This window comes from Microchirus variegatus (genome assembly GCF_963457635.1).
Source record: "Microchirus variegatus genome assembly, chromosome: 15".
In the NCBI taxonomy this organism is placed as follows: Eukaryota; Metazoa; Chordata; class Actinopteri; order Pleuronectiformes; family Soleidae; genus Microchirus; species Microchirus variegatus.
Window position 1 is genome coordinate 14,070,964 of NC_139816.1, and position 16,992 is coordinate 14,087,955.

Below are 16,992 nucleotides of genomic sequence, written 5' to 3' on the forward strand. Positions count from 1 at the left end.
CTTAACTGAGTCACTAGGTGGCGTAGTGGCTTGCACTGTGCACAGCAAGAAGGCCAGCTCCTTATGACCCTCATGTTGAGAATAAGGTGATAGGCAATACATGAACAGCGACAATAGTGTGTCTACTATTTGATATTAACTCGGGTTAGGTACCTTGAATTCAATACGTCTCCCGTGGTTGCAGTGGTCCTTAAAATGTTTTTTAAAAGGATAGTTCAGATTTGTGGTTGTTTGAGGAACTAACACAAGTGCACCACTGTTCTCATGAATGAATCTTAAAGGTGCCATATGTAAGAATGTGGCCAAAAACAATTTCTACATTCAAATTCAAAATACCAAGGTCTTTTAGGTTTCGTTTTTTGACGTAACTGGCAACCCGTGGTTGTTTGGCAGCTGAGACTCTACTGACTGCAATGATTGGTAAATGGCGGTAGGTGGCGCCACATGCCAAAACATAATGATGACATGATTTGCAGTCTGCAAAATATATTTTTTAATGCAAATATTTTTGGCTGTACTGTTGTTGTTGATGAGTTCAGTTTGTTATATGAACATTATTCCTGAGTCTCTGTGACATATTAGGAGGATTTTATTGCCAGTTGCTTTAGATTTATTACATAATGCACCTTTAAGTGATACGTACTGATAACATGATATACAACACTACTGAGTTGTCAATGTATTGCTCCTTCCATTAGTATGTTCAAATGTGTTATTTGGATACTTTTTAATTTGGGAATCTGTTAATTCAGATTTAGCTTAATCACAGGTCCTAGGTCACAAACTGACTAAAGGAGGCTGCAGTAGACTCGCAGCTCATATGTGCCTGTGGACTAAAAACACTGATTTGATGCAATGATATAGTAAATGTAACCTACATATTTTGTAAGCTATAGACGTGAGCCGGTGTAGCATTCGATGGCGGCCATGTTGTCAGTGACGGTGTTGGTTCAGGTATTTGTTTGTTTCAGCCAAGTCAGTGTTTATAATGTGTTAATACGCCTGAAATATCCCGTTAAGTTTCACCTGTTTTAAAACTCTTTATTCAACACTGACATTTACTTTTACACGCGTCCAAGTGTAAAAGTAAGGGCCTCAAAGGGGTCCCTTGGACGGTTAAAAAAAATGAAAAAAGCTTTATTTTCCGACGGCACTTAAAGGCGTCATTTGGCACCCTGAAGCAGAGGCGAAGCTGAGTAAAGTGAGGAGGGGAAATAAACGAGTTCAACCAACCACGACCTGACAGAAGTGAGGCGTGGCGACGGAGTGGGAATATGACCGCGGAGACACTCAACTGTCAGTGTGAGCCCAGCTCAGAGGGAAGAAGAAGGAGAAGGAGGAGAAGAAGCAGGAGAAGCTGGAGAAGCTGAAACACTGGTAACTGAGAGAAAGAGAGCGGAGTCATCAAAGGACTCTTTAAACTCGCTGCTCATCCACATGCTCTCACCGCTGCTCCTCTTTTCTCCTCAGGTCTCAACTCCACAGTAAAAAATGTCCCAGCAGCAGGAGAACGGGGTGTCGCACCGGGGGAAGGTCCTCACTCTGGACAGCATGAACCCCAACGTCAAGCGGGTCGAGTACGCGGTGCGGGGCCCCATTTTCATACGGGCCATGGAGCTAGAGAAGGAGCTGAGAGAGGTAAAGACGAGGGTGTTTCATGACAACGTGCTTTCTGTTTATTGTTGTTATGTCATACGGTGGTGATAGTTTTCCTAATGTTTAAGTGTCGTACAGTCACTTTGGGGACCCGAATTATTTAAATACAACGTCCAGCTTCTGGCTAAAAGCGCCAGGCTCAATTTGGCATGAATTAGTTGTTCGTGTAAACGTTAATACCAGTTTAAGTGAAACCTTGTGTTAGAAAGGGGAAACGAACTGCACAGCTGTTGTCTCACTCACTCACTCACTTCAACAGCTGGAAAATACAGATCCCTCCTGGTTTGGCTACACATACACGTTTTAACCAAATCACTGCAGTCATTTCATAAAATAGAACTTGTCTGTGTGTCTTGTGTGTTCAGTTTTGTCAAATCATGTTCATTTTAAATATGTAAACGGTTATTTAAATTGCCAGAACACAGTTTAAATGAACTGTGAGCAATACTGCTTGAAGTATTTTTCAACATTGGTTAATATCGGAAAAAGTTATTGTCTAACCATATGTCTCCCATTAAAATACCATTTCCATGAAAAAGCACAGAAGCTTCACATGATTTAAATAGAAAATCGTCCTTCTGTGGATGTGGCAAAAGCAAAAAAAACAACTTAATTCTGGTTCTTTGACATGTGAAATGGTAGATTATAGCAATGACGTGAATGGTTGTTTGTGGCCCTGTGATGGACTGGCAAGCTGTCCAGGGTGTACCTCGCCTATCGCCCTATGTCAGCTGAGATAGGCACAGGATAAAGCGGTAGATAATGGATGGATGGAAAGGCTGTGGTTGTTGTGAGTCTGTGCTGTCTGGCTGAAGGTGGGAGGACACACAGACATGCTTTTAAAAGTCCTTGCAGGCCTATCCTGGTTACTAATGGTACAATTCTGCTGTATTAATATTGATCTGCTTGTCTTCACAAAGGAGATGCCTCCGGGAAACAGGGAGTCTCTTAAAAGCTGTAATGCAACCCCCCCGGCAGTTATGTAGGGGACTGGTTCTTGGCAGGCCTGAGTGCATTTCACTCCTCTCTCGCTGGACCAGGGCCGCGGCATTGTGAGAGTGGATGATGTGTTTATTGTGGAAGGTTATTGCATAAGATGAGAGAGTACGGTTTTGTCTCTCCGTGACTTTGCCCATCTCACTCCCCCCTGTGGGGAGAGCTTTCATTGGGAGAGCTCAGTGCAGCTGTTAGGCCTTTCTGTGCAAGGAGGGTTATAAACAAGCCAGCCCTCCACCCCATTTTGGCAAATGTTCTCTCGTTCCTGGTGGCCCACCAGTTGTACCTCCCCTCAAATAAAAAGGAAAGCCCAAAACAAACCCAGGAACAAGTCACTAACTTTAATCCATTCTTGTATAAAGTACATTAAAGGGATACTTGAGTAACAGTGCATGTATTACACCAGAAAATTACTTTGGTAGAATTTGAAGTCACAAAATAATATTACTTAAGTATGTGACATTTACTGTACTTAATATTTGTGTTTTTTTAAAAGCAAACATATTAAAGTGATGTGTTAGGATTGAGCAATGGTAGCTCAGGGGTAAGGTGAGTTGTCTTACCTGGAAGGGTGTGTCCTTGAATTGGTGAAAACTGAAGTGTAAAGCAGCTCATCAAGACCAGAAAAGCACTATATTAATACAGACCATTACCAACTCTTCTTCTTCTGATTTGATTTGGTTGTAACGAGGAACAAAGATAAAAGTTGCTTGAAATAGAAATAACAAAGTACAGATACGTGAATGTTGTACTCGAGTACAACAACACTGCTTGAGTCTTTGCAGCCATTAACTTTTTAATCAGCAATTATGAAAGGTTTATGTTAGATGAGTCACATCCAAAGTCCACAACAGGTGGACCGACTTGCTTGTGTTGAATCTAATATTTGATCATGTGCTGTCAGGGAGCATTAAGCTTCTTTTTAACGTTCACCAATAGATGCAAATGAGAGTTAAACAAAAAAAAGAGGAAGAGATTTGTTTTTTGTGTGCGTCTTTCTTTTTCTAAAACACTCCAGGATGGTTTGTTAAGAACACTTTTTGTTGAGGGCTCAGCAGATTTGATGGAAGTTTGTGTGTGCTCGTGTGGCAATGTCCCTTTATAAAAATCCTCACTCCAGACAAGGCCTGCAAAGCACACAGCTACTTTTGGCTGCTGGTTAAAGTCTGCATTGTCTGTGGTCGTAGAAAGCAATGAATCACGCAGTTTCTTTTCTGCTTCTGCAAGGCCATTTCAGCGTTGGAATCACAGCTACTTTTTAACTGACGTAACTGTTCCACCATCTGGTTTAGTTTGAAAAACATTCAACGGTTTTGGTTAATGTTTGCATGCCACAACAGGCAGAAGTGTATCAGGAAATATCTGCAGCAACATTACTGGAGACTTCTCACAGGCGCTTTTGAAGAAGGCTAGTGAAACTTTTTAGTTTCACTAACGGTCAGCATTTCTGGTGTTAAAGTGCTGTGAGCTGTGTAATTGTGTTGTTGGAGCAACAGACCAAAAAACTGCTTGTGGCCTGGCAAATAAAATCAAAAAGTGTGGATACTGGCTGTACGTTTGTTGTTATCAGCGACGGCAGCATTTCAATTTATCACGTCTGTGGCTGCGACGAGTGATCATTTTCATAATCGATTCACCATTTGGTCCATAAAATGTCAGATTATGTTGGAAATGATGATGATTTCTTTGTTATCTAGAGCCATGGTTCTCAAACTGCAGTACGTGTACCATCAGTGGTACGCAAACTTCCTCTGGCAGTACTTGGAGGAAAGTATGAAAATTCTGTTCTACTGTATATATCCGGGTATGTGGTCGGTGCGTAGAAAATGGAACAAGTAACAAGAAATAGCCTATTTAACCAGAAACCAGAAAATATTCACATTGAGAAAAATGGTTTAAAAAGCTCTACAACTGATTTAATCATCAAAAATGGTTGACGATCGATTAACAATCGGGTAATTGTTTCAGCCCTACACATTTCTCTGATGACATGTCGTGCACTCTTAGAAATAAAAGTGCTAAGTAGAACCATATAAGGGATGTCTTTGGGAAACGGTTTTTCAGGAGCAAATGGTTCCAGGTAGAACCTCAGCCCTTGTAGAAGGACCCTTTTGGAACCCTTATTTCTAAGAGTGTGCTCATTCTATTCTATGGCTTAATATAATACGTTTAAACATCATCTGACATCGAGCTTCATCTCTATCGGCATCTTGTGCAAAGTAACGTTGAAGTAGATCAATCACATGAGCAATGCAGCAGTGGTTATTTCCACTTTCTGTCACTTCAGAGATTGAGTTAGTGCAGTCCCAATTATTTTGGCCCCGCCTGAATGCTCTTGAGAAGGGGATGACAGTTTCAGATCACATCATAACACGGAGGGAAATGTGAATTCAGGATGGTCGACAGGACAGGCTTTATTCGGGCTGTTGACCCGCTAGGCCTGTTGGCCCGCTTCACTGGTCCGGACTGTGTAATCAGTGCCTGGTGCTGAGTGAGCAGCAGTAACTTGGACTGTAAAGAGACGACTGGCCTGTTTTCTTTTTCCCCCTCTCTCCCAGAGAACAGCGGCCTCTTTGTTGCCGGAGAGCAGGCAGGGACGAGAACTAAAGCGGAAACGTGCCGCATCCACTTACATTCGTTCATTATGACCACCAAATTGCCTCAAATGTCTCTGTTCAAGCACAGCGAAATTAAAGGTTATAATATTATGTTCCAAACCTCTACTGAGAGACATGCAAAGCTACATTTGTGATCTAGTGGTTGCCTGTCTAGTAAGTAAGTAAGTTTATCTATTCCCCAATCACACTAATCCTGACGTAGTTTTCACCAACGGCTTCTGGCAACATTTTGAAGATGAGAGCCACAGGAATCTGCAACAATCTGGCGTGTTTTTTTTTAGATCCACGAAGAACCAGGGTAAAGCAGATTCCATGCAATTTGTTTTCTGGCACTTAACGGTTTATGGCTGAGGCAACACTTCTTCTGTGCTCTGCATTAAGAGAAGTCAGACCATGGGTTGAGATTTGGGCGTGGATAATAGGCACATGTCAAAACTCGTCTTAAATCAATTGCCTTCTTTTTGTTTACTTCCCAGTAAGCTCTGGGAAGGACGCCAGACGTTTGTGTTTTATCTAAAATGTTGGTCATTTTGACAAAGGGGACATGGAAAACAGCACAAAATCTATTTGATTTTATACCTCGTTGCTTCGTTTCCTCATTTGATCAAGAGATAAACAGATGCAGCATGCAGACAGACCACTACACCAGCGCTTGCAGGGTCCATTTTGGTCAAAGAGATGAGGACAGAGGACAATGCTGATTCAATAGAGACGAAAAGAGCTGCTTCAGCTGGACGACAGATGTGGAATATTATGGAACAGTCCAAGCGCATCACGCAAACTAATTAATTATACCAGCGTTTCTAAGTTGTGACCTGGTCGTGAACAGTGAGGGGTTTGTGCTTCTGTGTCCCCCCATCATCATCATCATCAGCAGCAGCAGCGGCAGCAGCGTCATCCTGGCTCAGACCAGCAGACACAAACTCCAAACAGTGTCTTTGTGAAACCAAAGCGTGCTAATGAGAGAAGACGCAAGCGGAGGCCCCATCTTTACGGGGGTGTTTTGATTTGATTTACACGCTGTCTGAAGGGATTTATTTCCCCGCAGAAGCGCAGCGTGGAACAAAGTGTTCTTTATCATGGCAACCATTCGAGATGCGATCACAACGTCCAACTTGACTTTGTCGATTTTGTGCGACCGACGATGCCGTTCGTGTCTCAAAACTTCGTTTTTGAAAAATGTGTAGTGTGAATGTTGTTGTCAGAGCCTTTAAGAAAACAAAAATGTGTTTCACTTTTTCAGGGAGTCAAGAAACCTTTCACAGAAGTTCACAAGGTGAACATCGGTGATGCTCAGGCGATGAGTCAGAAACCTATCACGTTTTTCAGACAGGTACGTTCACTGTATTGTCACAGTGAGTGCTTATGCATAATAAAGAGGTAGCAACATAATTATGTTAAACTGTATTTCAAAATCAGAATGCCTTTATTGTTGTTGCATTAAAATACAACAAAATTGGACCATGCTGTTGCTTTTTCAGATACTGTACATACAGTATTTTCTGAGTGTACTGCAAGTCTCACATTCTATTTTATATATTTATATACTGTATATTTGCAAAATACTGAAAATTACTCCTTTGTTCCCCACCGTTCAAAATTTTTTACTTAGAAATGTCCTTAAATTTAAGGAAAATAATGAATATAACATTAAATGAATCAGAAATACACTCTGTACATTGTTAATGTGGTAAATGACTATTCTAGCTGCAAACGTCTGGTTTTTAATGGAATATGTATGTATATGTACATAGGTGTATAGAGGCCCATTTCCAGCAACCATCTTTCCAGTGTTCTAATGGTACATTGTGTTTGATTAGAAAACCGTCGATTGAATATTTTCTATTCATTTTGCAACTCTTTTGATGAATAAAAGTGTGACTTTTAATGGAAAACACAATCAAATTGTATAGGTGACCCCAAACTTTTGAACGATAGTGTACATTCTCATGTGCTTTTATAATATAATGTTTTAATGTATGATGGTTTAATCCCACAGGTCTTGGCTTTATGTTCTTACCCTGAGCTCATGGACGACAGCAGGTTTCCAGCGGACGTAAAGCAAAGAGCACAGCGTATTCTCAATGCGTGCGGTGGCCACAGTATAGGTCAGACAACTCCCCCTTCATTCCAACCAACCGCTCCGCTTTGTGTTTTGCTATTAATCATTAATTCGGACGGTTCAACTCCGTCCGCTGGCCTAATCGACCGACCGATTGTGTTTGTCTGAGACAAAGTTCACTTCCATGTGTTTCCAGGGTCGTACAGCGCCAGTCAGGGGATTGAGTGCATCCGTCAGGATGTGGCGCGCTACATCGAGAGGAGAGATGGTGGAATCCCGTCCAGCCATGACAACATCTTTCTCTCCACTGGAGCCAGTGATGCCATTGTGGTATTGTCTTATTATCATAAAATCCCACGATTCCAAATCTGTTTCACCATTTTCCAGCATAGATGACTTATTTTGTTCCAGATCTTAATTCACTTCCTGTTAATTTTATACTCTTTGCACTTTGCACGTCTACCCACACTTCATTCTACCCACCAACCTTTGTCACTCTCACACTGACCTAACATTATCAGGCTACTGACTGATCATTAGATTACACCTATCTACTGGAGCTTATAGTTCCATCATACAGGTTTTTTTGTGTGTGCAAATATAGCTAGGTGTGTTCGTTTGCTCTGCTGGCTTGAGTATATTTGCTTCTGGATCAGCTGTTGCGCTGGTGTGTCATCGCTACAGTATGACTCTCTTTTCTATTCTTGCTCTTGTCTCCCTTATTTTTCCTTCCCCCCCACCTGCTACTAAAAGACCATGCTGAAGCTGCTGATGTCCGGCGAGGGCCGCGATCGCACAGGAGTGATGATCCCCATCCCCCAGTATCCTCTGTACTCGGCCGCCCTGGCTGACCTGGGCGGGGTGCAGATCAATTATTACCTGGATGAGGACAATTGTTGGGGGTTGGACATTGCAGAACTCAAGAGAGCCATCAGTGAAGCCAGGCAGAACTGCAGCCCTCGCGTCCTCTGCATCATTAACCCGGGAAACCCTACAGGTATGTTAACTTTAACCATGTGAAAGTATGAGGCCCTGGCATGGAAAATGCTACCTCAGCTTGAAGGGAGGTGCAGGGAGAGCTACATGCTACATGCTACAGGCTGGATACTCGTTTATGCAGAATATCAGACATACCCACACATTACTCTTCAATTTAAAAATATTATTTTTAATTGCTTATGGCATGTTGTGTTTACGTGAAAATGCTGCTTTTAAACAAAAACGTTCGTCGACAGTCGTCGTACAATTCCACTCACCTCGCCGTGCAATGCACCCGAGACAGATTAACACTTTTAGGGAGAACCTGCTTGGCGAGTTGTCGATGATTGATTTCCCCTCTGACACGTTTAACCACTGGTTTTCCTGTTCTGCAGGTCAGGTGCAGACAAGACAGCGTATTGAAGATGTGATCCGGTTTGCCAAAGAGGAGCGCCTCTTCCTCCTGGCTGATGAAGTAAGTGTACAATGTTTATGATGCACAAATTTTGTTATTTTTTAAGTCAACAACAGCATTTAAACACACACAGAAGACATCAAGATGTCACACACAGAATGGCACATAGATAAGTGTTACACATGCTGGTGAATCATATAAAAAAACACAGAACACTGGGCAGCTGTGGCCTAGTGGTTAGGGCTTCGAGCTCGAGACCGGAAGGTAGCCGGTTCAATCCCCGACCAGTCCGCAGCTGAAGTGCTGTTGAGCAAGGCACTTAACCCCCTCACTGCTCCCCGAGCGCCGCTCACTGGCATGGCAGCTCACTGCGCTGGGTTAGCATGTTCTCCACCTCACTGTGTGCTGTGTGTGTTCACTAACTCACTGCAGAATTGAATTTCCCCTTGCGGGACTTAAAGGGTTCTTAATCTTAATCTTAATCTTATAATCTTAATCTTAATCTTAATCTTAATCTTAATCTTAAAAAGAACTACCTCTCGTTATAATGTAACCACGGCCTTTAGTTCGCTTATATAGACAAAAAAAACAAGGAAATATTTAAGCTGTGGTGGAAGATGATAGGGGAAACTGTGGCCTCTGTATAGACTACAGACCATAGCATTTATCTATATATGACCATGGACTACTGCTTAAAAGTAAAATGTGCTTGGTTTTGTGTTTTGATTTCTACATAATATAATGCACTGCATCACTTGCAATGTGCACATACTATACATTTTTTAAATACATTGCAGTTTATTCTTACTTCATTCTTCTCATTCCAGGTTTACCAGGGTAACGTGTACTCGGAGGGCAGTGAATTCCACTCCTTTAAGAAGGTTTTGTTCGAGATGGGACCAGAATACTCCAGCACGGTGGAGTTGGCCTCCTTCCACTCCACCTCCAAATGCTACATGGGAGAGTGAGTATACGGTAGATGGTTTCATAAAGCGCATTGGGTGTTTTTTAAATATCCAGAGAGGCGCGTAGTGAACATCTTAAGGCTTGAAGGTAATATAAAGGCTACATTTGCTGTAATATCTTTGAGCAGGGTCCCTGTTTTGTTTACCCCCCACAGATGTGCACACAGAGTCAATACTGTTGCACGTCAATGCTGATCTTAAGGTCATTAACCAGCAGAATACAGGGTATCTGCAGGTTTCAGCAAGTCAAATGTAAAACTTAAAAAAAAAAAAAAAAAAAATGTTTTAATGCAAACTTGAATGAAATTTAAGACCGAATACACTATAAATATAGGCAATAACGTGTGTCATTCAATGAGACTCATTCAAGTTTTTGTCTTTTTTTTGTCTGTTTATTGAACATAAAGTTATACTCGGTGCTCTCTGGTTCAATAGCTGTATGTACAAGTGCAGTTTAATGGCATGTTGCACCTCTCTGCATCTCTTTCTCAAAGTCCCGCAAGAAAAAGAAAAAAATATCTAACATTAAATAGTCTGAAGACCAGCATAGACCCTGGGAATAACAACTTATTCCAGTTAATCACGCGTTTACATGAGCTTGTGTCCGGTGGAGAAAAGTGGTTCCTCCGAGACTGCATGAGCTCGTGTCGCGTGAGCACGACTTATGCTATGGACATACATGGAGAAGCATTCTATATTTAGCATAGACTGAATTTAAAAATGGACGGTTGCAAAACCCAACTGTTGCGAAGCCTCAAGGTGTGTGATTGGACTGGCATGTCAGTGTTTGAAAATGCAAATATGGGATGATAACAGTTGTCAATCACACTGGTTTCCTCTGTGTGTGCTGTGATTCATTGTCTATTTTCCTTTAAACAAGATCATAATACAATTACATTATGGCCTATTGCAGAAGACCCTAAAATAGCAATTGAGACAATTCATTTGTCAGGGATTTGGTGTATGTTATAAATCAAGTAGGCTCCTTTAGACATCCACTCAAATGGAGTTCCAGAGTTGCCCCCTGGTGGCTAAGTGCTACTTCCATGATTTTCCTTTCAGACTGCGGTTTTTTTTTTGGTTTTTTTTAAATATACAGTCTATGATATTTGACGTCTTTCTCCACTTTTATCAGGTGTGGATTCCGTGGAGGTTACATGGAGGTGATTAACTTGGACCCTATGGTGAAGGCTCAACTCCTTAAGCTGGTGTCAGTGCGTCTCTGTCCCCCCGTCCCCGGGCAGGCTATCCTGGACATGGTGGTCGACCCACCGCAGCCTGATGAGCCCTCCCACGCCACATTCATTAAGGTTTGGAAAAAATAAAGTCGTGCATGTTAACACGTGAATTTGATTGAACTTTGAGTTCATGTAGTCTTTCACTGTCTGTCCAGGAGAAGACAGAGGTGTTGGCAGCTTTGGCAGAGAAGGCCAGCTTAACAGAGCAGATCTTCAACACAGTACCTGGCATCACGTGTAATCCAGTCCAGGGGGCCATGTACACTTTCCCCCGCATCACTATACCACAGAAGGCCATCGACAAGGCCAAGGTTTGTTTTTCATATCCCCTGCATCACACTAATACACGTCTAGAGAAGAGAATTGTTTACATTAGTACAAATGTGTGTTTGTAGGAGTTAGGTCAACTCCCAGACTTGTTCTACTGTTTGAGGCTCCTGAACGAGGAGGGTATCTGTCTGGTACCAGGTAGTGGTTTTGGGCAGAGAGAGGGAACGTTCCACTTCAGGTTGGTACAGTGACTTTTAATCCCAAAAATGTGGCATTGCTTCTGATTGAAGTACTACTATTTTGCCTTTAATCTGCCCATTCTAATCTACTCAGGATGACCATCTTGCCACCCACCGAGAAGCTGAAGATTGTGCTGCAGAGGATCCGCGAGTTCCATCTGCGCTTCACGCAGGAGTTTTCGTAACGACGCGAGAACAAACTCTTTCAGTGCCTTCATCTTTAAGTGCATTTAAGCCTGTATCCCAGCCAGTGAAGAAACTTGCTGTCTTAAAGACTTCAGGTTTCTTCACTGGCACAAAAAATGTGCAATCAAAGCTTTCCCGCCCTTTATATGATGCACGCAATGATATCCTGATTATCAGTACTTGACGTTTTGTAAAGTATCACATGGCCAAAATTTGTCAGGTTTAGTTTTAGATCCCCCTTACAGGTGCCTTTCTCCCCTGCAATGATGTTTCCGTTTCAAACTCATGTTAAGTGATTATTTGATTTCTATGACTGACTATAGAGTTTTTAAAGTAATTAGAGACCAAGTACTGACAAGGAAATCCTCAACTAAGTGAATACCATTGTAATACTAATGTTCAATGAAATTAAACTTTTAGAATTTCTAAAAACACTTTATCTCAAGTGTACACTCCACTAACATTGTTTTACTGTCACTGAATACAGGTCAGAGTCACAGTTGAGTGTTGGTGCACAGAGCCACCATCATTTTGAGTTTTATTTAAAAAGGGTTGGATCAACAGTGCTTACATGCTTTTTTTTTTTTCTTTAGAAACAGAAGAAATCTCTTGGAATGAACAGAAACTAAAATGATGACTGAACATAGTAAATCATCACAGCAACTCAGTAACACCGTTTGATTTCACAGAGGTTCCTCCCTCTGGTTCCCCCCCCTCCCAAGTCTCTGCCTGTGCATGGTGTGAGGAGTTCTCAGCTACTGGTTAGGCCTGTGTTTCAAAGTTCATCCCTCCTCTGTGACAGTGTTGTGGCATGTTTCTCCAAGAACTTACTAAACCCCTCCACTGTTCTGTCTCCACCTTCAAATTTGATGGGGCTCTGCTTGCCGTTACTTGGCGCCAAGTATATCGTGGGGAAGCCTTCCACTTTGTAGTTCTCGTTTGGCACGTCGTTGGCCGTGGCGTCCATCTTGGCGATCACAATGTTCTTCTCCACTTTGTACTTTTTGCCCAGAGCCAAGAACTCGGGCTCCAGTTTCTTACAGTGTCCGCACCAGGGAGCGTAAAACTCGATCAGGACGTCGCTCTGGGTATCCATGACGATCTCGTCAAAGGTTTTTCCGACCACAACCTTCACTGGTCCTTTGTTGTTCTTTGGCACCGGCTGGGACTTGATGATAGGTCGGAGCTTTCCTGTGGGAAAAGAAATTTGAGGAATATAATTTATCATTTTGATTCTTTCAACTCTAAGAGTAATCAGCTCTAAGAGTAATCAAGCCTCAAAACTCCAATCAAAACACTTCTTATACAAACGCTCACCTTTTTTAAATGCGATTACAAAGTCTTGCAGCACGTCAGTGTCAAACTCTTCTGGTTCCATCGCAAACTTTTTGCCTCCATCTGCGAGAATTCCCACGTTGACTTCCTCTCCGCTGTCACTCAGGCCCAGGCTCTTCAGCTCATCTGCAAAGTCTTCCTCGTCGGCAATAGCGAATGTGTACTCTGGGAAGTCTTTGGCCACCTCAAGAACCTTGGACCTCCAGAACTGAGTCGCTAAAATTGAAATAAGGAGCTTTATTACAAAAACATTTGCTAAAAACGTAACAAAAAAAGAACAGACTTTAAACACACTCACCTTTCCTGTAGTCAAAGCTGAAGTCAACTCCGTAGTACACGACCACCAAGGGTCGTTTTGTGTAGCGCTTGGCGTCATTGCTTGGTTTCCTGTGGCCCACCAGGGGAATTACATGCTTCTTGAAGAACTCCTGCACTTCTGACACTGATGTAGAGTCCTGTGAAATTCAAGTCAAAAGAAACCTTTTCTTTAAAACAGGACAAAGCGGCAGTGACTGCCATGATTCGATCACATTGAAAGCGAACCGATGTAGAGTAAAAACCCAACCAGCTGGAAAAATTACCGTACCTTTAGTGCAAATGTTTGCGACGCTGGTTCGTACTTTGAGCGGAACTTCTCAGGGTGAACAATGACGATCTGACCAGGCGACGCTTTTAGTAGACTGGTCACCTCGGAGCTGAAGGAGTGACGGAAAGTGAAGTCATCCCTCAGTGCATTACCTGTCAGAAGACCAGCAACAGGAAGAAAAACATCATAAAAGGCCAAGTTCTCTATCAAACAACAAAATATTGACATTAAATCCACCTGACGGGAGTGACTTACACGCCTCGACGTAAACCTCATAGCCTGCATCCTGTTCACTTGAGAATACGCCGACAATGATGGCGTCATCACCGTCCTTGATGAGCTCCTGCACCTGTTTCGCCGCCTGGACTTGTTTGGAGGGAGGCCCAGCCTGCTCACCCATGTATTCAACGATGCCTGGAGAGGAAGTGAAAGACATGAATCCGTGCTGGAAGGGTGAGCAGAAAATAAAATCTCTCTGTGTGTGACACGATCAGTGACCTACCACGCGTCTCTCTGGGTCCGTTGTATTCAAACACTTTGCCCTTCCTGAACATCTTCAGGTCGGGGTAGCCTGTGACTCCAAAGCGCGTGCCGAGCTCGTTCTCCACAGTGGCGTCCACCTTGGCCAGAGGGATGGGAGGAGAGCGCTGGCTCAGCTCTTTAGCTGCTTTCTCGTACTCCGGAGCCAGACGTTTACAGTGTCCGCACCTGGAGGAAAAAGCAAATTACAAGGAGCCTTTTATCACGTCTTAAGAGCTGCTATTCAAAATATTTGAAGTGGCAACAAACATGACTTTTACAGTGGCAATTAAACCATCTTGTGCCTTATCACTGACCATGGGGCGTAGAACTCCACCAGGATGATGTCTGCATTGTTCACAATATCATCAAAGTTGTCTTTGGTCAGCACCAGAGTAGCCTCAGGAGGAGGCTTCCAGTCTGGCTGAGCCACCTCTATCACCCGATCGACAATAGCTGCAACAAACAAATTCAGCACGTTTATTTTCTCCTCTTTTAAATTAGTGCTGAAAGTGTTAAATGGTACTGCTCATACCCTTCTGTGTCCTGTCTCCGTCATAGTCCACAGGCTCCCCGTTTTTAAGGATCTTGATGGTGGGATAGCCCGACACTTCAAACCGGCTCGCCAAGTCGCTGGCTATTGTTGCGTCCACTTTGGCCACAGGTATAGGAGGGTCGTTCTCCTTCAGAGCCTGAGCGATTTTTTCATACACTGGGGTAAACTGTTTGCAATGGCCACACCTTTAAAAAAAAAAAGATAAACCAAGAATAGATAATTATTCAAAAGTTTGTCTTGAAAACAGAGCTCTAACTCAAATGTTCTGATCGCAACATGAATATGAGAGAGGGGCAAACGTACCACGGAGCATAAAACTCCACTAATACTGTGTCCTTCCCCTCCATGAACGTTTCGAAGTTGTTGTCGTTGAGAATCAGGACCCCGTTCTCTTCTTTCACTTCAGTGTCATCTTCATCCTCGTCCTCCTCATCATCATCGCTGTCATCTTCAGCCTCCTCCCTCTCCTCTGTTCCATCTAGAAGACAAATTCACTTCAGTGAGAGTGTGTAAAGCTGTGATGGTGTGTGGCTGCCACCAACAGACTGCTTGGAACAATTACACGCATTTTACTTTTTATTGACCGATGCAGTTGTGGACACTGGCCACTTTATTAGATGCGCCGTGCTAGTACTGGATTTGACCCACTTATGCTTAATTCACCGCAGCACAGATTCAACAAGGTGAGATTTTGTGTTGTTTTCTGTAATAATGGGAACACAGGTCATAAAAGGACACACAAAGTCAGCAACTATAAGGGCCTCAATGTTAGACGTGGATGGTTCATTTCTTTCATGTTGTTTACACACAATTCTGACTCTAGCCTTTGATCGTCACAACAGACACAAACAACATTTTTCCAATCTTATTCAGTACAGTTAGGTGAGCCTCAGTATTTGTGTTCTTTGCTGAACAGAGTGTGATCATCTGTTTACTGTATGTTGTGCATTCAGTGATGACCTTTTGCATACCTCAGTGGTTATTTGAGTTACTAGTGCATGACTGTCATCTCGAACCAGTCGAGCCATTTTCCCTTGTCATTATCAAGGTATTTTTTTTGGCTACAAGAGCTGCTGCCAACTGGATGTTTTCCTTCTCACACCTTTCTCTTTAAACTCTAGATTTGAATACGCCTGACAATCCCCTCCTGCAATTTGAAAATAGCAGTAGACTGTGTTGTGATTTTGATAGAATTTGCTGCTGCTCTGTGATTGGCTGATCAGGCGTTTAGTTGGGGAGGGAATCGCCAGAGACACCACAATATATTATCTCAATATTTCTCACAATACGATATCATCTCGATATTTGAGTCACAATATGACATTATCTCGATACAGCTCTAGCTAGCTGTGAGCAATTGACACCATCTAGTTGTCAATTGATGCTTTTATGCTAATACATAAAAAAGTTGCATGCTTGTAACATCAATTTTTTAAAAAATTACATGCAAAATATGGACACTTTGTGTCTAAAAAGCGATATCATCTCCACGCAAGAAAAACAAAGTGTAAAAAAATATCGCCATACAAGATATCGCGATTTTTCACTGTATGTACATTTCCAAAAAGTTGAACGGGTGTACCCAATAAAATGAGTATATCCTGTCAGATACCGGAGCTTCTTCTATCACAATAAATGACTAAGAATGTAAAAGTAAAACATAACTAAGTCAATTCAAAACGTTGGAGCATATTTGTGTGTTTGTGGCAGTTTTGTTGTTATTAGCCGTCCCATCCTTTTAGCCAGCATGCTAACAGGATATAGCAGAGCATTTGCAGCAACGCAGCTCGCTTAACTAGCTGTTTTACACCAATAAAACACCCAGGGAAACAAACGGCGACCGCAATCAGGACTCACCATCTTCACACCTGCTGACAGTTGCAAAATAAGCAACGCCGAGCAGCACAATGAGCAGCAGAGCAACCTTCCTCATTGTCCACTGATGATGCAGCTGCGTTAGCGACAACGTGCCTCCCCTCTTTTCTCCGAAGCAGCGGACTAATTAGCTCAGCAGTTAGCGCCGATGAATGTCATCTAAGTGTCCGCTGTACCGGATCAATACTGCTGATAGTGTGGCCGACGTGGGCGCCTTTGGCTGGTGGTTTCATACAAACTAATTACACAGAAATCACGCACGCCACCACCCCCGTCTGGAACTTGTCTGACTTGCCACGTTGTGATTGGCTCTCGCCACTCGCTCTCGTCCAATCACAAGTCGCCACTCAATTCCTCAGTCAGAAACGTTGGAGGACGTTATTGGTCAATTTTTTTTAATAGTTTCCTGTCTCTGATAGTGATGGGTACATTTATTTTTAATGTAGGTCTTCATGTTCGCTTTAATCTTTAATAAACGTGAACTATTGCTTTAAACTT

General features: G+C 42.6%; 2 protein-coding genes across 2 annotated transcripts; one reads left to right on the plus strand and one right to left on the minus strand.

Moving 5' to 3' along the window:
• The first annotated feature begins 1,312 nt into the window (after positions 1–1,312).
• LOC310937659 (alanine aminotransferase 2-like) lies at positions 1,313–12,044 on the plus strand. Its single transcript, XM_083901977.1, has 12 exons — positions 1,313–1,377; positions 1,471–1,638; positions 6,514–6,603; positions 7,270–7,378; positions 7,529–7,662; positions 8,086–8,329; positions 8,706–8,785; positions 9,553–9,689; positions 10,826–11,000; positions 11,084–11,239; positions 11,324–11,436; positions 11,532–12,044. The coding sequence occupies exons 2-12, from the start codon at positions 1,492–1,494 to the stop codon at positions 11,620–11,622; spliced, it is 1,476 nt and encodes a 491-aa protein (XP_083758103.1). The 5' UTR covers positions 1,313–1,377; positions 1,471–1,491; the 3' UTR covers positions 11,623–12,044.
• A 120-nt stretch (positions 12,045–12,164) lies between these two features.
• On the minus strand, positions 12,165–16,670 carry pdia4 (protein disulfide isomerase family A, member 4). The gene is made up of 10 exons (XM_083901760.1): positions 16,477–16,670; positions 14,923–15,097; positions 14,599–14,804; positions 14,381–14,519; positions 14,047–14,252; positions 13,800–13,958; positions 13,545–13,696; positions 13,257–13,413; positions 12,941–13,174; positions 12,165–12,814 (listed from the first exon to the last, which is right to left on the minus strand). The coding sequence occupies exons 1-10, from the start codon at positions 16,550–16,552 to the stop codon at positions 12,399–12,401; spliced, it is 1,920 nt and encodes a 639-aa protein (XP_083757886.1). The 5' UTR covers positions 16,553–16,670; the 3' UTR covers positions 12,165–12,398.
• Positions 16,671–16,992: the final 322 nt, after the last annotated feature.